The sequence below is a fragment of the Periophthalmus magnuspinnatus genome, chromosome 21 (assembly GCF_009829125.3).
Source record: "Periophthalmus magnuspinnatus isolate fPerMag1 chromosome 21, fPerMag1.2.pri, whole genome shotgun sequence".
Lineage (NCBI taxonomy): Eukaryota > Metazoa > Chordata > Actinopteri > Gobiiformes > Gobiidae > Periophthalmus > Periophthalmus magnuspinnatus.
In genome coordinates, this window is record NC_047146.1 from 31,896,624 (window position 1) to 31,919,693 (window position 23,070).

General features: G+C 38.0%; 1 protein-coding gene across 4 annotated transcripts; it reads left to right on the forward strand.

Annotated features, from left to right (window-relative positions):
- The first annotated feature begins 344 nt into the window (after positions 1–344).
- On the forward strand, positions 345–23,042 carry pgap1 (post-GPI attachment to proteins inositol deacylase 1). Of its 4 annotated transcripts, none has more exons than XM_055230510.1 (27): positions 345–588; positions 2,650–2,803; positions 4,113–4,288; positions 4,829–5,000; positions 6,396–6,553; positions 7,186–7,238; positions 7,769–7,835; positions 7,926–8,031; positions 8,469–8,527; positions 8,588–8,671; positions 8,784–8,833; positions 9,305–9,356; positions 9,560–9,637; positions 9,739–9,820; positions 9,897–9,970; positions 10,739–10,790; positions 10,870–10,936; positions 11,031–11,136; positions 11,204–11,242; positions 11,570–11,754; positions 14,176–14,403; positions 15,020–15,155; positions 16,280–16,330; positions 17,045–17,256; positions 17,935–18,039; positions 18,114–18,254; positions 22,255–23,042. In XM_055230510.1, exons 1-26 carry the CDS (start codon positions 457–459, stop codon positions 18,250–18,252), a joined length of 2,817 nt encoding a protein of 938 aa, XP_055086485.1. In that variant the 5' UTR covers positions 345–456; the 3' UTR covers positions 18,253–18,254; positions 22,255–23,042. The 4 variants fall into 4 exon arrangements, with proteins under 4 accessions (XP_055086485.1, XP_055086484.1, XP_055086483.1 ...); XM_055230508.1 differs by having other exon boundaries at positions 359–588; positions 8,781–8,833; XM_055230509.1 differs by having other exon boundaries at positions 18,114–23,042.
- The last annotated feature ends 28 nt before the right edge of the window (positions 23,043–23,070 follow it).

The window sequence follows — 23,070 nt, forward strand, 5'->3', positions numbered from 1 at the left end:
AACCAATACATGTAATAATATACAAGGAATACACAAACCTGGGTTTTTAACATTATGAACCTCAAAATAAATACATTGAGAAAAAAAAAAAGTTTCACACATATTAGATAAAATCAATACATGTAACACTGGACAAGGAATAGAAAAACCTGGGTATTTAACATCAATAACCTCAAAATAAATACATGAAAATAAAAAAACAAAACCCGAGAAATCCATGCACTCTGTGTTATGACGTCATTTGGTGTCTCCTCTTTCCTATTGGTCACTTTTCCTGATCCTGTCTTCTGATTGGCCGGTTTACCCGTCCATCACTGCGCAGCGTACGTCGAGCGCTTCCTGTTGTGGTCCGGTCTACGGTGACAGGGCTGAGGGATCCGTGTGTGACTCTGGGCAGAATGAACGGCTAAAACATGGACGTGCAACAAATGTAAAATATAAAACAACATTTGGACCATGAAGGCGGTTAGCGTGGCCTTTTATGGGCTCGCTCTGGGGCTGCTGGCGATCGGCCTACGAGAATTACTCACCGGTTTCGAGGAGAATAGATGCAGCATGACTTATATGTTTGAATATCCAGAGTACAGGGTAAGTATGAGGCTAATTACTGCTAAAATGAATGAAATTACAGCGTATAGCCTGGATGTGCTAGAAGCTAATAGTAGTAATAGCTAATGCATGCTCTATTTTCACAAACAAAACCTAATTTATTTGCATTTCCTGGTAATGCTAGCTTCACCTGTGTGGGAAAAGTAGGCGTGTAGCTAATGTGTTTTTATGGCGTTCATTCACAACTGTGTTTCAGCTGTAACTAAGGCGTAATTCACAAAGGATCTAGTAAAACGAGTAGTGTCATGAGAGTAAAAACTAGATTCAGCTGATCGAGCAACAGTTTTATGAATTTGGACCTATGAGGTGAGTAGTAGTAGTAGTAGTAGTAGTAGTAGTAGTAGTAGTAGTAGTAGTAGTAGTAGTAGTAGTAGTAGTAGTAGTAGTAGTAGTACTCACTGCGTCCAACAGATCAGTGAGTGGATGCAAGACAAGACTGAAGTCATCATCTTTGGCCACATAAACATAGAGAAAGTGTCATCAGTCACCTCCAGTCTCTCTCTCTAAAAACTTCAAATCAGGCGAGAAATCTAGGGGTAATAATGGACTCAGACTTGAACTTTAACAGCCACATCAAATCAATAACATCTGCAGCTTTTTACCATCTAAAAAACATTGTAAAAATCAAAGGTAAACTGTCAAAACCAGACTTAGAGAGATTTATCCATGCATTTGTGTCCAGTAGGTTAGACAACTGTAACGTCCTGATCACTGGCCTCTCCAAACGAGACTTAAGACACAACAGAACATCCAGAACATCCAGAACACTGCTGCTCAGGTCAGGACTAGAACCAGGAAGTACTTCACACATGTGTCCTGTGGCTCAGGTCTAGAACCAGGAAGTACTTCACACATGTGTCCTGTGGCTCAGGTCTAGAACCAGGAAGTACTTCACATATGTGTCCTGTGGAGGGACACCAGGACTAAACCAGGACTAAACCAGGACTAAACCAGGACTAAACCAGGACTAAACCAGGACTAAACCAGGACTAAACCAGGACTAAACAGGACTAAACATGGGGATCGATGTGTTTTAGTTTTGTGTAGTTAAAACCTGGAAAAAAGTCTTCTTGAAGATGTGGGACAGGCCTCTACTTTGACAATGTTTAAATCCAGGCTCAAAACAGTTCTGTTTATCTGTGCATGTGACTGAAAGGGTTTTATTCTGCACCTTTCTGTTTCTTCTGTTTTAATGTTAATTTTATGATGATTATTTGTGATTATTTGTGTTTTGATTTGTGTGATTGTAATGTCTTTCTTATACTGTAAAGCACTTTGAATTAGTTTGTGTAAAAATAGTTCTCTACAAATAAACTTGCCATGCCTTGCCCAGTAGTAGTAATAATAGTAATAGTAGTGCATGAATAATGTGTTCATCTGCCCAGAAGTGGGACACATCTGGGGGCTATCTTCAGTATTGACATCCACCTTTCACTGAGCTACACTTGAGTGGATTTACAGTAGGCTATGTCAGAAGAAAGAGCTTGAAGACTCAAAGATTATAGCTTTTAAACTAATGCACAGTGCTACTGGCGAGCATTAATGTGTTGTTAATGTTATTTAAGGTTAAGGTACGCCTTATTTATTTATTATATGTACTATGATGAAAAGGAAAATCACAGTGATTGTTTGGATTATTTTTGGTATCAGCATTCTTGCATATATTGGCAAGTGGGCTTAAGTATTTTTTTATTTTTTTATTTTATTGACCTTTATTGTCCTGAGATGAGAAATGTTTTTCATAAGAGTCCCAGCCCATTTACTAAAGTTTTATCCCTTTTAAATAGCTTAACATGTAAAACGGAAAATTAAAATTAAATTGAAATTATTATTATTATTATTATTACTGTCATTATTATTATTATTACTAGTAGTAGTAGTAGTAGTAGTAGTATTTTATTATTATTTTATTTTTTCTTTTATCAATTATTGTTCTTAGGGAAATACTTTTAAATTAAACTTTCCTTTGACAATTTGTAGCTTAAAGTCTGATGTAATTTTGTTTTAATGACTTGGCTTGTGCATTTGTTTCTTCTTTAGCGAGTGTCTTTATCTCGGCGAGTGACCAGACTGTACCCGGCCTACGGGCTCTACCTGTACGGAGAGGGGGTGTACGCCCAGGAAACCCGCAACCTCAAACTCAGTGGTGCCCCGGTTCTCTTCCTGCCTGGGAATGCTGGAAGTCACAAACAAGGCAAGTGCATAATATCATTTTCACTTTTTGATCGCACTTGAAACAATGTTAATATTGAAAGTGGGTTTTTTTTACATCCCTGTGAACCACCTTCTATTTCTGTTTGTTAGTCCAGCAGTAATCTGACCAGAACTAAAGAAGCTGCTTGTATGAGCGGCGAAACGTCTTCACTCTAAAAACTTTTGTTCAGTCGACAGAATTTTTCTTTTGCTCCAAGGGCGTGTTTGAAATGCATGGGATTCCTATGTTAGTTCAGCACAAACTAACCAGATGACTCGAGAATACTTTGTTATTAACAGTGACAGTGCATTTTATAAATTCCTCAAAAATGGTTTGTTTACATACACTGCCTGGCCAAAAAAAAGTCGCCAACAGGTTTTAACTAATCAAATATGTTGGTGTTGCTGCAGTTGGTCAGGTCTAGGTTCAGCATCAGTCTGTGCTCAAAGAATGAGGTCAGCTGACACCTGAATATACAGAATGACCAGGTTATTCCATCAATGGATTTTTTTCTTCCCTGATGTCACGGGCATATTCCAAGATGACAATGCCAGGATTCATCAGGCTCAAATAGTGAGAGTGGATCAGGAGTGTGACGTAATCAAAACTAAAGGCGGAACAACCAAATATTAGAGTGTGTGACCTTTTTTTTTAGTGGTGACTTTTTTTTTTTTTTGGCCAGGCAGTGTAAGCAACATCTGTTTGATGTTCTGGGGTCGTGTAAGGACATGGGGACAGCCTAAAGCTTTCTGTTGATTAGACGCTACATGACCAGCATAGAAACTGAACCGCCCTTGACAATGTGTTTTATTTGTACTGCCCTTGCAAATAAATTGTGTCTCATATTGTAGCTATGCCAGGAAAACTGTACTGTTGTCATTGTTACCGTTTTCCTCGTGTCCTCAATACCAAAACCTGCCTCCATTGAGATCTTATTGCTTTGCATGAAATGTTACCTAGTATGGCATTAAACTTCTCCATCCATCAGGCCAAGTTACACAAAAGGAATATGTTTTTCAAGGCATGTTTGTAGCTATAAAGATTGAAAGTTTAATTCTTCTCTCAAACAAAAAACACTCTGTTCCACCTTGTGATGTCATCATGTGGTGATACAGGAAGTGCTCCACTGTGTTTTTAAACTCCACACACGTTCACTAAAATAATTTGGATAACTTCAGCCATGGAATTGCCAAGTACTTTTTGACAGTACTGAGAATCAAGTTTATTCCTTAGTATCAAAATGTTAGCATCCAAATCTGAATGCAGCCTAATTTAACACTGTTTATATGTCATTTCTTTCCCCCTGCAGCTCGTTCCTTGGGCTCTGTTGCTTTGAGAAAGGCCGAGAACATGGATGGAGGTCTCCATTTTAACGTCTTCACTGTGGACTTCAATGAGGAGCTGGTGGCGCTTTACGGAGGCAGTTTGCTCAGACAGACCCACTTCTTACACGAGAGCATTAAGGCCATTCTGCGGCTCTACAAGGTTATATTTCATCTGTGTTCAGAGCGTGGGGGATATCGGCTGTGGGGTTGTGTTACAGCTGAAGGGTTGTCCAACATATAAATATCACATTCTGTCGCCTTCTACATTTACCCCAGTTAAGCTTTAAACAAATTCTTTACCTCAGTTTTAGTCAGCGACATTGGAGAGCTTTGTTTAAAGATATAATCGACAGATGCGATGACAGAAAGGTGGAAGGTGACACTGACCAACCTGTTAAATATTGATCCTTGAGACCAGACTGTAATATTGAAATACTTTTCTTTTTAAAACATTTTGCTCCAAAATCATGAAAAGCATTGCTCCAAATGAACTGTATAATCAAACCATCAAATACGTGAATTATTAATAAAATGTTAAATATGATAATTAGAGAATATATCACTTTATAAATCCTAATAGATGTTTGAACTAGAGAGAGATGAATAAGAAAATCTTACACAGGTCAAAAGCTTGCTCGGAGAAAGTAGGAAATGCACCATGATGAAACACAGTAATTCAGTCTCTGTCTTCTCCTCACAGCACCTGAAGTCTCCTCCTCAGAGCGTCGTGTTGGTGGGTCACTCGATGGGGGGAGTGGTGGCTCGGGCTTTGTTCACTTTACCCAAATTCAACCCAAACCTGGTGACCCTGATCATCACCCAGGCCTCTCCACACGTAGCTCCAGTGCTGGGGCTGGACCCGTACCTGCTCAGTGAGTACCAGACAGACCTGAATCACAGTCTGACACTAGTATTACCTGTTGGCTCATTCATTTGAACCTGTTTGAGCACCTTATTCAGGGGTTCCTGTAGAAACTACTGCTATGTTTATGTTTATGTTAATTGTTTTATATCATATGTATTTTGTTGCTTATCTATCTAACAAACATATAAATAGATTTAAACAGATAAACATTTTAAATAAGAATTGGATGTGTTCACAAAAGTGCCTGGCAGCCTCACTGTTGTCACTGTGTCACTACTTGATGTCCAGTCTGGTCTCAATGAAGTTTGTGCTGAGTCGTGCTAAAATTAATACATATTTAAAAATAAGACAGTGGAAAGTGACTTGAGGATTCGACATGTTAAAGACTAAACTGGGGGACACGTCTGTGTTTAGAAAGGCAGGTGTTTGTGTGTCAGTGCCATACACCAGACATGTCAGACTCAGGCCTGCGGGCCATATTTGGCCCTCGATATAATTATATTTGGCCCACGAGACCATATCAAATATGTATTAGAGCTGGCCCGCTGGCCGTCATGCCAGTGTAACACATGCACCGCTAATACTACGAATCCTAGAATGTTTTGTCCCCACCACTTCTGTTGAAGATCATTAGCATCTGCTACCTGTCGCCTCACTCAAATTTAATTCGCCCCTTCTGAAAAACATGCACATGTTGTTGAAATTTTTGAATAAATATTTAGTTTGGCCCGTGACTTAGTCACAGTTTTTAATTTTGTCCCTCTGTAAATTTGAGTTTGACACTCCTGCTCTAGACTGTATAAAGAAGGGGACTAAGTGAGTGTGGCGTCACCCATAGAATTCAGCTCAAGTCAAATGAAGCTCATCGATGCTGGAGCAGTTATACGGGTTCATTTGGATCCGAGTTCCATATTTGGAATTCCGACCACGAGTATCATGGCAACCAAAGAGCCAATCCAGAGCGAGGCTGATGAAGGTAACGCCCCTTCTCGCCCACACCACTCATTTGTCTGTTATTAATGTTCATATCTTGATTTACAGACACAATAGTGAAATAAAAACCCCGGGATCATGTAGAGGGTTAATACGAACATTTAAGACCAAAATGACAAGGCTCACTGCAGCAGTTACAGAGATGGAGTCAGAAACATGCCCTGATCGTAAAGTGTCATTGTTTCCTCTATTTTACTATGCTCACTTAAGATGGTGTTTCTTTGCTTATCTTAATCTGTTTTTATTGGTGAAAACACTCGCCTCTTCACAGATCTGACCTGTAAATAAAAGATACGTTTAACACCATACTGTAGAACATTCCAGGCAAAGCAGTAACATCTCCACTTTTGCCGTATAAAAATGTTATTTAAACTTAACTCATATTCGCTTTGTGTTCCTTCTGTCTCAGATTTCTACCGAGCAGTGAGGCAGAAGTGGTTAAACTCGGAGCGTCTCAAAAACGTGACGGTGCTGTCGGTGGGAGGAGGATACAGAGACTTCCAGGTCCGCTCTGGTCTTACCTCTCTCCCTTGCTCCTTGGACGACCCCCACAAGATATCACTGGTGGTAAGAAATTCATCTCATTACAAAAAAAACCCATTAAAACCATAAAAATGTAACTCTTGGGGTGACAGAAAATAGAGAAAAACACATACACGACCAGTCAAAAGTTTAGACACACCCTCTCATGAATGATTTTTTTTTCTTTATGTTTACGACTTTCTGTGTTTTAGATACATATGGAAGACATGAAATATATGAAGTAAGATATATGCAATTATGTATCAAAGGAAAAAATGTAATGAAAAAAATCATCAAAATATCCATAGTTTGCTTTGTCAAAACATATTTAGTTAGTGTTTGAGTTATTTAACTTTTTTCTTTGCTACATAATTCCATATGTCTTACTTCATACATGTGATGTCTTCCGTATGTATCTAAAATGTAGAAAGTAGTAAACATAAAGAACAACAAATTATACTACAACAGAACACAGTTTGTTTCTCGAGTACAGTTGTTCATGACGTAAAATGGGAATAAACACATAACAAAATCAAACTCTCGGCTTGTAAAACACTGATTTACTAAAATAACTGTGTCCATAGTTATGAGAAAGTGTGTTTTTAATGTTATACTGAAGCCTAAAATGTAAAAATGTAATAAAACAATGTTCCCCTTTTCTGTTTTTTCTCACACAGGTAACTGCTGTCCCTCGTACTTGGGTTTCCACCGATCACTTATCAATTGTCTGGTAAATGAAACAGCTTATTCTGAATCTATACCATAGACTGTTTATATAACTGGACATAGCTAACCTCCTAGCCGCCGCGTTCCACATAGGAAGTGAGCATGGGCGAAAACCTGTCGACCCTCTCTCTGTAACTGCCTCTGTCAGACTTAAAATGTTCGTATTAATCTTCTCTACATGATGCTGGTGTTTTTATTTGGCTCTTTTGTCCGTAAATGAAGATATGAACATTAACAACAGACCAATGAGGCACCTTCTTTCCCCAAGGTCGCTCTTGCTAGTGTTGTTTTGACGGATGGGAAGGAGTGTAACCTTCAACAGCCTTGCTCTGAATTGACTATTTCACTGTCGGAATTCGAAATATGAAACTTGGCTCCAAATTCACCCGTAGCTTCAATGAGCTTCATTTGACCTGAGCTGAATGTTGTGGGTCACACTCACTTAGTCCACTTCTTTATACAGTCTGTGATCTATGCACAGTTTTAATGGACTGGCAGCTTTGCATTTTGACAAACTTTATCTTGTGTTTTCAGGTGTAAAGAGCTCGTACTTGCCACTGTGAGGGCCTTCTTCGACCTTCTCGACCCCGCCACAAGACAGGTTAAGAAATGAAAAAAATACCCTCAGAAAAGTACATGAAAATAAGCTGCATGTTTATAGTAACAATACGTTTATCTGTGTTTATTTTAGTTCACAGAGGACCCAGAGAAGAAAATGAGAGTACTGAACCATCACTTTATCAGACATCCTGTGAGTCCAGTGGGAGAGACTCAGATAACCACTGCTTCTTTCTTGGGTAAATTAAATCTCATGAGATCTGTGTTTTGTGCAATGCTGTAAAATGAGCTGCAAGTAGGGGGCACTTTATTTATTAATTAATTCATTCTTAAATGTGTGACCAGTTAGTTAACAACAGAACAAATGCATCAGTGCAACAATGTACAGTTTGAATCCTGCTCTCGACATAAACATCATTGGTTGAGGGGTCAGATTCACTGACCCACAGGTTGGAGGTGCGATTCCAGCTCCCACAGATAAACCTTAACCCCCCTCACTCCTAGTGTCTGTGTATACAGGTGTGTGAATGTGTGTGTGAATGGACGAGTGGTTCCTTGATGTAAATATATAACATAAATAATATATCAAAATGTGACGATTTATCAAAATATACATATGTTTGCAATTACAGTCACAATAAATGATCAAATATAAACTATTGTCTTATTTGAACAGAATCCCCTGAAGCCTGGAGTGAAGTAAACACACTGCGTTTGGCCTACACCACACCAAAGGTATTATTTTAACATTATTTCATCTTAACATTTTCTCATTAATTCAATATTTGTTGACAGGAAGGACAAGTGAAGTACTTCCTGTTCGCTCTGTCCAGTCGGAGAAAAGCGTACAGCCATTTCTACTGTCGGAGCAGTGGACTGGTGTGTATCGATATTGACTTTTTAATTAAGTTTAATGAATGAATTTCTTGTGTATCTCTTTTGAATTTATCATTTTAATGTTGACACATTGTGTGTCTTTCATGCTCAGCAGGACATGACCAGTTGGGTGTACGGCTGCATGCAGAAAAACGGTTCCTCGTGGTAAGACCTAGAAGACTAAGATTTCTGGATCCAAGACATTTTGATTATTTGATCACATTACACTGGTCCCTGGTTTATCTCAGGAGGTTACGCTCAAAAAATAACCCACAATAGGCAAAATCCGCAAAGTATCAGCTTTATTTTTTACAACTATTATATATGTTTTAAGGCTGTAAAACCCCACACCACACATTTGAGACAGAACACAATGCACGTTCAAACACTGTAAAAAGCATGTAAACTTGCACACAAAAAATCTGCGAAACCGCGAGACGGCAAAAGGTGAACTGCGATATAGCGAGGGACCAGAGTACTAATCTGTCTGAATTAAAATCTGATTCAGAAATCAAAAACTCAAACTGGGGTCTCTAAAACACATTGATTTGACATGGGTCAGTTTGGAGTATTTCAGTTTTATATTATTAAACATTAAAAGATTCTTATTTGAACTGTCTTCCTCTGTTTCATTAGTGCACATGCGGTGGATCTGTCAATGGGAACAGAATACCTTCCTCCTTACAAGGTACAACACACTTTTAATGATTATTAATGTATTTAATAAAGTTTTAAACGCCCATATTACGTGTAACTCAATCGTGTGTGAATGAAACAAAACACAACTCCAGTATGTTTTTGATGATGTAACATTATAACATGGCTTAAAGCTCGATTACATTTGATTACTTTCCTTAACCTTCTCTTAAACTTTATTCCCACATTCATCAGGTGTTGGTTCTTGATCTGAATGACTTGTCCACGTTCACTCATCTGGTTGTGGATGCCTCGACTGTCAGTGGAAAACAGGTATTTGAATTATCTATCCTGTTTAATTTTGCCCCAAACAATAATAATATAGAGAAACATACCCCAAGAATTGAGCTTTATCCATGTTGAACCTTAAACAGTTCACAGTGGAGTGTGAGTGGCAGCGACAGCAGTCTCAGTCTCAGACCATAACTTTACCTGTGCCACATGTGCTTTCAGTTGGTGAGCTCCGTAATTATAAAACGTATAATTTAAGAATGATATTAAAAAATTTTATAACCACTTATTTTGTTTTAAGGTTTGACTGTCAGTGATGTTACAGTCAGCTCCTCTGGCCTTCTCCACACCATTCAACTACAGCATTTTCACCAGGTTAGTTTCAGTCGGAAAACAGAAATAATTAAAATAAAGACTACTCAGTTATTTTTATATGTAGAATACTTCTGTTTGTAGTGTTTTAATATTTATTATGCCTCAAAAGTAGCATTAGCATTAGCATTGAGACACAAACATCTTTTCTAAACATAGGGGAGCGTTCTGGTGTAACGAAACATGACCATTTTTTTCCTGGTTGTTTATTTTCTGAGCACAAGGGCTACTTTAAGCCATAACCCAGACGCAACTCACTAGAGCCAGTCTCCAAAACAAACCAGAAACTAATAGACGAATAAAACAAACGTCACATCAACCAAGCGTCACACACAAAAGCATTTACAGGAACAACAACATAAACACATAAACGGTTAAAAGAACACGAAAAGGTGTAAACTCTAAGCTAAACACAAACATCAGAGCATTAGAATATGAATGAAAAGTTACTCTAATACCCAGAGGTGGGCAGTGCAGCAAATGATTAAATCAAGAGTCAGAGTTCAGATCTCAGAGTTTAGGTCACAGTTTGGACTTCGGAGAATTCAAGCTTCACTGCAGTTGGTTGTTGTCGCTCATTTGATTATAACAGAGTCTGACCAATAGGAAAAGTGGGTGGGATAAAGAAAATGTTACATGTGTTTGGACATTAAACATTAAAAAGCACTAACAGTAGGTCTGGTTTGGTTGGACGTTTTATTTATTTTTTAATCACAATATTCCCCAGCTCTATTACAACACTGATCTTATGACCCGACTTCAATGTTTCAGGTTTATCAGGCTTTTAGAATCACTGTTGCCAGTCACTGCAAGATGCCCAAAGGTGAGTGCAGAGTCATAACAGCTGTATATTTGTGCTTTATTTAACTCGTTTGTTAAGCTCTTGTTTATTTGTCATTTAGAGAGATTGTCTGATGTCTATAGACTCAAAGTACCATGGTTTCGTGAAGACTCACTAACCACTGTCAGGTTGGTCTTATTCAAGTGTAAAGAATATATCATAATTGTTTAATATGTTCACATAACATTTTAGTTTTATTTTCACTTTTTGTGGTCCAAACAGTGCACCATCAGTGACAGAGATCTCAGGGATGCTTCACACAAGTCGCCCAGACAATTCTTCTAGTGCCATTTTTCAGCTCCACACTGCCCCCAACTGCCAATACAAGGTAAAAACTACAAAATAAGTGACAGTTTAAAAGATGATTCTTGTTCTAATCTAAATGTCATTTGCAGGTGTCTGTGAGGACATCTTTACCCAAAGTGCTGGGGCAGGTGTGTCAAGTATTTTTAAGTCTAATAACAAAAACAAAACATTTATTTGTCCATTTTGCCACTGAGGGAAAATTGTTAGAAGTACAACTGTTTTTAATGAATATCGCAAAATTTGTGAACTATTGAACTGAAAAAATATTTGAATGAAACTGAAGCATTATACAAATAAGCTATTAGACTGCAATCGTCTCCAAAACCAGCTGACTTGGTGTGCACAAGGATATTTATATTTTTATATTTCTGTATATTTGTATTTACAAGAATGTTATAGTTCACTTTTTAAGCCTCATCAACGACATTGTAATTAAAATATTTGTCTGATTTTAGGTGCTGAGGTTCTGTGGTCCAACAGTGCCAGTGTACACAGCTGTAACGCTCCTCCTCGCCTGTGGGAGGCAGCTGACCTTAATCCTGAACTCAAAAGAAACTACAAGTATGAGCCAAGCAGTGGCCAAAAGCTTTGAGCCTCATAAAGTCGTCCTCCCTGTTTACGTCCTACATGTGTTACTAAGGTATGAATCTGTACTAGAGATGCTCTGCTGATAAATGGAATACAAATTTAATTTTATTCATTGTATTTTCTAATAATAATGGTCCCTGGTTTATCTCGGGGGTTACGTTCTAAAAAATAACCCTCAACAGGCGAAATCCGTGAAGTATCAGCTTTATTTTTTACAATTATTCTCTCTGTTTTTGTCTGTAAAACCCCTCACCACACACTTTATACACTTTTCTCACACAGGCGTTGACATTTTCTCACATTTCTCTCTCGTTTAAACTCTCTCAAAGTTCAAACCTTCGTCGGCGTCTTTGTCGGTGCAGAACGTTTCATCGACATTGTGGGTTTTGTCGGGGAGAAAACAAATTGCAAACGTACAGCACTTCAGAGTCACACTGAGATCCAACGTTTATGTAAATTTGTCTGAACACATTCTGTACTGGACAGGAGACACGGCACGGAGGAGACTGATGGACAATGGTCTACAGTCCAACAGCCAATCAGGACAAAGAACACAATGCACGATCATACACTATAAAAAAACAAACATTCAAAACCGCACAAAAAAATCCGCAACACAACGAGGCAGCGAAAGTGAACGACCACTGTATAACATATTTTTCTGGTATTATTTTATCACAACACTGGGATACATACACTTCTTACCATTAAAAATGTAGAGATAAAAAGTATATCTCCTACCTACCTCTTTTTTGTTGTAGATATCTTGTTCTCTCTCTTTTATCAGACAAAGTAAAATGCTGAATGTGCTTACTTTATTGATTAATTGTTTGAAATGACTAAACTAATACAATTTCTACTATTACCACAGATATTTCTCTCACTGCAGACTTAACTCATTCTGCTAAAATCATTTAAACAAGGCATTATTGGCCAACCATCTCCCAAACTCTCACAGCTGAACTCTAAAGCCATAACACGGCACATTCTGTAACAGAGGACCACACTCACCCACCGCAGCTTTATTTAATCCTGCTGCCCTCCCAGATGACGATACAGAACTCTCTGGTGCAATAGAGCACACTGAACAAACTCAACCATGTCCCCCTGTTTGGTCCTGATTATGTATTTTTCTCCTTGCGTTCTGTCTTCTCGTTGTGTTATGATTGATGTGTGTCCTGTGAAATGCCATTCCTTTGTACAGCTGACAAAACAAATCTCTGCGGGGACAATAAAGTAGACAAGGCAAGTTTATTTGTATAGCACAGTTTGTACACAAAAGTAATTCAAAGTGCTTTACAGAATAAGAAAGACATTAAAATCACAATACAACAAATCAAAATTAACATTAAAGGAGAAAAGTGCAGAAGAAAACCCTTTCAGTCACATGCACAGATAAAAAGAACAGTTTGAGTCTGTCTCACATCTTCAGGAGCAATGTTTCAGGTTTTAACTGCACAAAACTCAAATGCTGATTCACCAGGTTTAGTCCTGGTTTAGTCCTGGTTCTGTCCTGGTTCAGTCCTGGTTTAGTCCCGGTTTAGTCTTGATTTAATCCTGGTTTAGTCCCGGTTCAGTCCCGGTTCAGTCCCGGATCAGGCCTGGTTCAGTCCTGGTTCAGTCCTGGTTCAGTCCTGGTCCAGTCCTGGTCCAGTCCTGGTTCAGTCCTGGTCCAGTCCTGGTCCAGTCCTGGTCCAGTCCTGGTCCAGTCCTGGTCCAGTCCTGGTTTAGTCCTGGTTTAGTCCTGGTTTAGTCCTGGTTCATTACTGGTTTAGTCCTGGTTTAGTCCTGGTTTAGTCCTGGTTTAGTCCTGGTTCAGTCCTGGTTCAGTCCTGGTTTAGTCCCGGTTCAGTCCTGGTTCAGTCCTGGTTCAGTCCCGGTCCAGTCCTGGTTTAGTCCTGGTTCAGTCCTGGTTCAGTCCTGGTTTAGTCCTGGTTCAGTCCTGGTCCAGTCCTGGTTTAGTCCTGGTTCAGTCCTGGTTCAGTCCTGGTTCAGTCCTGGTTTAGTCCTGGTTCAGTCCTGGTGTAGTCCTGGTTTAGTCCTGGTTTAGTCCTGGTTTAGTCCTGATTTAGTCCTGGTTTAGTCCTGGTTCAGTCCTGGTGTAGTCCTGGTTTAGTCCTGGTTTAGTCCTGGTTTAGTCCTGGTTCAGTCCTGGTTCAGTCCTGGTTCAGTCCCGGTTTAGTCCTGGTTTAGTCCTGGTTTAGTCCTGGTTTAGTCCTGGTTTAGTCCTCCTCATGTGAGACCGTTCATGTGGCTCATGTGGGAGATGTTCCTTGGTGCTGCTTTAAAGTCTTTAAAATCTATTAGTGTGTTTGTTATTTTGAAGTAACTAAATAAGTATCTGGTTTAAGCCAAGGTGCTGTGTCCATATTAAATAAATAAACACACATCATGGTTGAATATATTTCTGTTCCTATGTTAATAGTCTGTTCATGTGAGTCTTTAAATAAATATTCTTCTCTTTTCTCTGTAGCTGTCGCTGGTTTGAGGAGCTCTGGTCTTTTCTTCTCCTCCCTCACATGGACTCCCTCACTCCCACTGTCCCAGACTCGTCTCTCACTGAGCATCTGTCCCCAGAGGAGTGGCCCTACCTCCTGTCTCTGCTCCTGTACCTGATGGGAGCCGCGGTGGCCTTCTGGGGCAGTGCTCTGCTGCGTATCGCTATCCGTGTGCTATCGCTAATATTAGCTCTGCTGCACAGGTAAAGAACACTATCATAAGAACGTCCCAACACAACCCAACACGTAACTTTAAAGATGAAAAGGTCTAGTCTTTGTTCCATAGTTTGTTTGTTTGTTTGTTTTATTTTATTATTGTGTCTTGACCTTTAATGGGCTTATAAGGCTCCATTAACAAAATACCATAAAACAGAATAAAATACAACAGGCCAGTTCTCAGACGTGTGTCACAAACACCAAACACTCATTTAAACAAACTCATCTGCTGCTTCTTCCAGGCTTTACAGAGAAATGAATCCAACTTATAAACATTAGAATTAAACAACAATTTCATCAAATAAAGGATTTCTAAGTTTGTCATAAAATGGACAATACAACAAAAAAGAGCTTCACTTTCCACTTCTCCAACTCACATAAACCACAACGTATATACTTAGATTTTGAAAATATTCTCAGTCAGTCAATGATTTAAAAAAGAAGTAAACGTGATGTGTTCTGAATCAATCTGCTCTGGAAATGGTTTCGTCACTGAACTAAGGCCAGACCCTCTATGTGTATACATGTTTATATTTTTGTTTATGATGTGGACAGTATTATTCATGACATTTTTCACTACTGTTTTTTCTTTCTTTCTTGCAGACCCTCAGTCTCCAGAGATTGTGGCACACTCCCACTGTGGACCCAGCTCCTGGTCGCTGTGTCTCTCACTGTTTTGGGCAGCGTCATGTGTGGAGCTCTGTCCATATTCACTGCCTTTATGTTCCACCTGTACAGGGTAAGTCTCACTCAAAGACATGAGTATGTGCACGAACGACTTTGGACATTTCCATTTTATCTTTAGAAGTGTTCTGATTGCGATTAGATGTGTGATTTGTATTTTCAAATTCTGAATAGAGTTCTGTTCAAAGTGCACATTGAAAATTCGTCCAGGTGCATTAATATTGAGAGAAGAGTATCTGTGTTTGAACTGCTGAACAAGAATCAGACATTTCTATTATTCATATTTTTATTAATGTGTGAACAAATATTACAATACACTATCATTTAAAACAACATATGCATTCACACCTTTTTAATTTTTATATATATAACAAAACTAAAACTTAAATAAATAAAAGTAAATAAATATAATATAAAATAATAATAATAATACAAAAAAAATCACACAAATCCTGACTGTAAATATATAAGAAGAGCATCACATAGTAAATAATAATAATAAAAACAAAACATGTAAATAATAATAATAATAATAATAATAATAATAATAATAATAATAATAATAATAATAATAATAATAATAATAATAATAATAATAATAATAAAGGTAACTACACACACATCAAAAAAAAGTGGGGGGGTGGGGGGGTTGGCTTAGACAGTTTAAAAAAAGTCAATAAATGGCTGCCACTTACTATAAAATTTGTTTACAATGCCCTTCTTAGAATATCTAATCTCCACTTTCACAGAATCAAACATTTCTAACATTTATAAAGGTCTAAAGTAGAGCTGAATGAGTTTGGAAACATACATAATTGTAGTTTTTGACAAGCATTGAGATTGTGATGTTTTAATAATACGATTCTTTTCTCTAGGTTCACATTTTAAACAAGTGTAGAAGAATTAACAAAAAACTGCAGTATGAATCACATTTTAGAAGTTGTTTGTACAGTTCTAAACTATGGGGTCCGCCACGTTCTATAGAAAAAGACAAGACATTTAGTTTTTTGTGGAGGAAATGATGGTACTTTGTGATTTCCCATTTGTGGATTTGATTGCGATCGCTCATGCAGCCCTAGTCTTTTCATCCAATTGCAATTTATCTGGCAGTCTTTATAAAAATATTCTCCCTGCCTCTCTCACACTGACCTCTTTTCTGTGTTGTGTGTGATTGAAAAGGTGCTGAGGCTCCAGATGACGGAGAGGTCGCTCAGGCACATGCTCAATCTGGTGAGATCTTTTCACGTTTTGCTGTAAAACAATTTCAAGGGTTGAAAAGTCAGGAGAAAATGCTGGATTAGTGCCAACCCACGTCACTCTGTTTCACTTAAACAGTTTCATATACACGTTCTTTTATTTTAGTAGGAACATTAGTAGGAAAAAGTAGTTATGAAAAGTAGTAGTATTTTTGGAAAGTTGCAATGGATCAACCTTTTTTACCTTATGTGAATGAAACAAAACACAACTCCAGGTTTGTTTTTGAGGAGGTAACAATATTATGTGTAATACAGGACTTTTAACCCTCTGGTGCATAGCGGTCACTGCAGTGGACAGTTACTAAAACAGAACTTTCTCTTTAATGCATTGGTTTATGTGGTGGAGCTGCACATCAGCCTCTAGAGTGCTCTCTGCTGCCACACTCCATTGAGGTCAATTCAGTGGTCAGTTGGTGTAACTGCAAGTAAATTTCCTCTAGTTTTCTTATTCAGGCCTAAACATTGCACCTAAACAATGTTGAAATTTCCCCCAAAAAATGTTGAAATGTTTTCCAAAGCATAAAAAGAAACATGTGTTTGTATATTTACAATAGAACACAAGTTAATTCATTTTTACAATGTTGTTTCATGTCCTGAGACGAATAAAAACACTTCAGAAAAAAATCTTGACCGAGGCTTTCATAATTCATGCATCAGAAGGTTAATATCTTCATGTCTCTTTCTCCAGGCTCCACAGAAGCACAAAAAGTCTGAGAATGGCAGTGTGGACGCTGAGTCTCTGTCCAAACCCTCTGAGTGTAACGGGACGCCCCTGCTCTCCGAGGGGGTGCTACAGGAGGTGAGGGGCGACCTCCAGCTGCACCTCTGTCTATCCGTCCTCTTCACCGTTCCACTCATCCTCAGTGCTCCCTCCCTCCTGCACTGGATACGCAACATGAGGTAACGCAACATATGTAGAGCAATATTAAGAATCACAAAACAATTGAATATGAGCAGACAGTTTGAAGAAGGTCAGACACGTCGGTGCATTTGTTGAATTAAAGGTCCTGTATTACGCAAAGTTGACTCTTGTAGCTTTTAGCCATGTTTTTAATGCTTTTATCTCATCAAAAACAGACCCGGAGTTGTGCTTTGTTTCATTCACACATGTTTGCGTAACACTTTATTGTAGGCTGTCTACATCTCCAAACCTCAAAATGCTCTGTTCCACTTTATGATGTCATGAAGTGGTAGTTTTCACGTTAACAGGTACGTTTACTCGCTAAAATGATCCAAATGATTCTAGTGAAGGTGTGTGGAGTTTAAAAACACATTGGAGCACTTTCTGTATCACCACATGATGACATCACAAGGTGGAACAGAGTGTTTTTTTTGTTTAAGGGTTTGTACTTTATGAAACAAAACACAACTCCAGGTCTGTTTTTGATAAGGAAACAAATAACATGGATCAGAAAATAGTGTAACATAAATCTACACACGTTTGAACTTTGACAGTGTTTAAACAAGAGAGAAATGTGAGAAAATGTTAATGCCTGATATTATAATGGCTCAATGAATGTTAAACTTAAAGAACCTTTATTATGTGATGTGATATTTGATTTAAATGCTCGTGTGCAGGTATAGCTCACAGCTGGATCCTGACCCTTGCTGGCCTCACTATGTGCCTCTCATCGTCTCATACTTGTTGCTGATCAACTGCAACACAGAAACGTTAGGCAAAAGGTAGAACAATGATTTATTTTGATGTTACCAGCTGAATTTATGATGCTTAACTTATTTTTTGTCCGTTTTTCTAGTAAACTGTTGCGTTTGGCCTCGTTGCTGCCTCTACCATTGGCTGTTGCGATGTTGAGTTTCTCCGCTCTCCATCTCTACAGAATCACGTACTTCTTATTGGCGGTGCTGGTGCCCATGGCCTTATGTTGTGCTCTTTGACGGTACACCTTTACCACAACGAGCCTTTTTATCTAAGTTACAGATTGACTCAAACTAGAGCAGGTCATAGATGGATTGCGTTCACTGTCTAAAATCAAGGAAAAGGGACAGTGTCGATATAAATAAATAGAAGATACGTTATAGTTGTTATACACGCGAGGAAACGTGATGTCGTCTCAGCAACTCAACAGTTTAGAATCAAAGAGTTGCCGGTTTGAATCCCACCCGAGCACATTCTATAGTTGTGTTCCTGAGCGAGACACTTCACAATTATGACAAGATTATCTGGATAATCTCAGCAATTGTGAGAGTGTTTTGTTTTGTGGATATTTTTGTGTGCAATTTTACATGTTTTTTTTTACACTGTATGAATGCACATTGTGTTGTGTGTCCTGATTGGCTAAGGGACTGTAGACCATTGTGTTGTGTGTCCTGATTGGCTGTTGGACTGTAGACCATTGTGTCGTGCGTCCTGATTGGCTGTTGGACTGTAGACCATTGTGTTGTGCGTCCTGATTGGCTGTTGGACTGTAGACCATTGTGTTCTGCGTCCTGATTGGCTAAGGGACTGTAGACCATTGTCAATCAGGACGCAGAACACAATGCACGTTCATACGCTGTAAAAAAGCATGGAAAATCGTACTAAAAAAAAACGCAAAACAGCGAGTCTGCGAAAGGTGAACCATGATATAATGAGGGACAACTGTACACTAAAAATATTGTTACATCTTACATATATTGAACGATGTAGTAATTATTGTGACAGGCTTAATTATTAACATTTTTTATCTGCTTACTTTTAATATTGTCACACAGAAGCAGACTCGGAGTAGTGAATAATCTTGGACATTTAACAATACACAAGTTGTACCTTTCCATCTCTCAATTACAAACCGCTGGCTCTTTTGAATGTAACGACAAAACGTGAACGCAACCTATTCTTGGCCGTACCTGACAGAGCTATAGACGTACATTAGTGATCTGCTTGTTTTGAATCAGCATCAATTGTTCCAGCCATTTCTCTATGTTTTAATAGGACAAAATGTGACGTTGGAATCTGCCTTACAACTGTATGTATATCTATGGCTCTGTCGTTGATTAATATGGGAGTAGATTATTTTTGGAGGATTTTACTGTTAAATCGTGTCAACAGTGGCTTAGTTCATTGTGATACTTATGCTGTATAATCTCACACTGCCAACAGCTTAGCATAGACTCTAGATGTCTTTACCTGCTGACTGTTTATATAAATACTCAACACTAGTAATATTTATTTTACACAACAGAAGTCCAAAGGAAATCATATTCACATCCATGTTTTGTGTATTTATAATAATCGACGGACTGAAGTATACACGGGAATAGTTTGATTTGTTTTGGTTCAGACCAGTGAAACAGGAGTCTTAACAAAAGACGAAGTTTAAATCTGTCAGTTGAACAAATTGTTTTTGCTGCTCATCCAAGCTGCTTCTTCAGTTCTGGTCAGATTGCCAGGACAAAAGCCAGAGCCATAAACAACGCAATCTGTCTACTCCATTCAGTGAAGAGTGCAGTGAGCGTTACACTGGAGAAACTAAACAGACACTCCATAAGAGAATGGACCAACACGAGAGAGAGCAGCTCAGGACCACAGTCTGCTGTTCATCTACATAAGAGAATAAACAGAGAGAGAACAGCTCAGGACACAGTCTGCTGTTCATCTACATAAGAGAATAAACAGAGAGAGAGCAGCTCAGGACACAGTCTGCTGTTCATCTACATCTCAAAGACACTGACCACGAAAGAATAAGAGAGTGAGGTTCAGATCTGAGCTAGAGAAAAGAAATGGCTTGAGAGGAGAGTTAAAGAAGCTTTTTATTAGGAAAGACAGCCCTTCCTTAAACAGGAATGGAGGCCTTAGACATCATCTCTCACTGATCTACAAATCCATCCCAAAACACCCAAAACAAAGAGAACAATAGCAGGGTCGTTAAAGGTTGAACAGGGTCTTTAGCCCCTCATTTCAGACAGATATAAGGCCGTGTCCAGCAGTAATCTGACCTGAACTGAAGAAGCGGCGTGGACGAGCAGCTAAACGTCTTCACTCATACAACGATTTGTCCAGTTGACAAATTTAATTTAGTCTTTTGCTGTGGATCAGACCTGGACTGAGAGATTACACAGACAAACAGGAGTCTTGTAGCTTTTGCACAGTTCAGGATTCAGCGCGAGGTAAAGAAATAGTTGTCTGTCGTGTGGGGTTAATAGAACTAATAGAACAGTATCATCTCATCTTCTACACTTTATTTATATAGTAGTAAAATAAACAAATACATAGAAAACTATAATTTAATAGAGTCTTAATCAAAAATAGTTAATAAAATAAATACAATCAAATGACTAAGACACCGAAGACCAGCCAGAGAATGAAAGTGATGACCTGCTAATCTATGTATTATATGATCTAGAGATTAATATTGAATCAAATGCATAGAACATATTGACCAGCAGGTGGAGCCCCTGTGAGCCCTTAAATAGTTTTGTAAATTGATTTTTATAAACATTATTACATAAGAAATAGTCAATTTTGTTACTTAAGTAAAAAGTAAAACTACAGATACTGGTGCAAAAAATACCCAAGTAAAAGTAAAATTATCACACGAAAAAATGTAGTAAAAGTATTGAAGTATTTAAAGATGTACAAAGTAAAAGTATTTTGTGCATATTTTTAGGTCTTGAGGTTAAATGTAGTGATTTTGAAAGAGATTTGTGATTCAGAAAAAACTGAATCGATTTTTTTTTTTTATATCTATTTTTATGTTTTTATATTTTTGTTTTGCTTAAACTACGACTGTGTTAAAAATAAACCCTCGGCCTTTTCAGCAAGTTTCAAACAATAAAGAAAAATACTTTTACTTTTCAGTCCAGTTAAAAAAAATGTAGTAAAGTAGAAAGTACAGATACTGAAATGTACTGAAGTAAAAGTAACATTCCACCACTGATAATACAGGAGTTTTACAGAAAGATGGAGCTGGAACAGGTCATCAGAACAACTGTGACTATACTAATCGTAATTTAGATTATTGTTATTTTTTTCTGAGACTCCAATGACATTTTATTACAAACACAGATGCATTATTAAATTAAAATGTCAAAATAATAAACAATCTAAAATTTTCATTAATTTGAATCTTTTATTTGGTTAAAATGTTTTTAAAAATCTCAATATAATAGAAGTAATAGTTGATTTATCCAAATATAATCGCTAACTATTAAAATGACCATTAGTGGCTTTTGTATTGTCATTTAAACTTGAATTACAAAACACAATTGGACACCATTAAGATTCAGCTTTTAGAAACACTTTCAGTTTAAACCATTCACAGTTTTGCGTAAAAGTAAAGTCTGATCATTTTTATTTGGGGACTCTTTGCTTAACGTCACTGTAAAATATCTTAGTTTGGGACCAGTTTCTTCCACTGTTGTTCTTTGTGAATGTAGCTGCACTGAATGTGTGTGACTTCATGTTGGTGAAGTGAAGCTTTCGTGCACTTGTGCTTAGTGCAGTTTTGTGCCGTGAGATGCACATTTTTTGCCTTGTCGTGAAACAGGTGGAAAACTTTATAGGTTAAAAAGTAGAACAAATTATGAACATGTTTTCTAGAACTGTTAATGTATTTTCTATGGTGTTCACTGTGATCATATCAAAGATTGTTGATGACTTATTTGATTTTTAATAATACAGGAGTGTCTTTTTTTTATTTGCCAAACGTCGCCAAGTTTCAGCAAAGCATCAGGATCAAAAAACATTTAATTCAACTACTTCTTGTATCATTAGAAGTTACATAAAGTTGTATTATGTAACTTCTAGTGGGAGGTTCGCCATCAACTTGTCTTCTTGGAGATTTTATCGCATTGCCTCGAATGTTCCACAGTTTGACATTTAACGTTATTCAAATGAGTTTTTATTACTTAAAAATAAACACGCATCACATTTTTATACAGCGCTTTTCCACCTTCAAGGCTTAAAGCGTCAAGAAACCGCTCACACATACCGGGGACGAGGGCGGTTAAGTGTCTTGCCCAAGGACACAGTGGCAGTATTCATCTGTGGGAGCGGGATTCGAACCGGCAACCTTTGGCTCAGAGGACGATCACTCCACCAACTGAGCTACTACTTTGGAAATATGCGTTGTAGCTGTGAGTGGGTCGCCTCTCCACAGATTTGACCTGTAATGGCCTGGTGGTGTCACTGTGGAACATTCTGCTCACAGACAGTAGCGGCCCCTCCACCAGAAACGTCACACGGTGCAATTTTGAAGTTACGTTTAGTTATTTTTGTGATTTAATTCAAAAACAATAACTGTCCTTCTGTGGCTTATATCTTCTAACATGTTGTGATCACTGCAGTGTGTTTCATGAACTAAACTTAACTGTTCACTGAATAATCACATGTAAAATCACTGTTTTTGTGCTTTAAGTGCTTTAAAATGTGGTGACTGGTCTAGTTTCCTTTGCGTCTGCCTCCAGCGGCGCTAAACGCTCTTCTTAGCTGCTGTTTGTGCAGAGTCGGTTCATTTTGTAACGATGCACCATACAGACTTACATGTGGTGTTTTCAGTTCACTTTCTAAAGCCGCTCTTGTGTGAAGAGTGAACGTATAACCCCTCAGGTTTAGGCTTTTGTTAAAATGAGCTAATTTGTTATTGTAAAATACTGTATCTGTCATTTTTTTATCTGATGTTACTGTATATGGGTAAACTGTGCAATTTTTTCGCACTAATGTTGTTGGAATAAAATATATAAACACAATATTGATGATTATTATTATTATTATTA

Excerpts from the sequence above, each read along its gene's own strand:
- pgap1 (XM_033987304.2), top strand. The coding sequence starts at position 457 with ATGAAGGCGGTTAGCGTGGCCTTTTATGGGCTCGCTCTGGGGCTGCTG. Across the intron at positions 8,528-8,587 it reads TGGCCTACACCACACCAAAG|GAAGGACAAGTGAAGTACTT; the intron begins GTATTATTTTAA and ends ATTTGTTGACAG. Across the intron at positions 10,937-11,030 it reads GACTCACTAACCACTGTCAG|TGCACCATCAGTGACAGAGA; the intron begins GTTGGTCTTATT and ends TGGTCCAAACAG.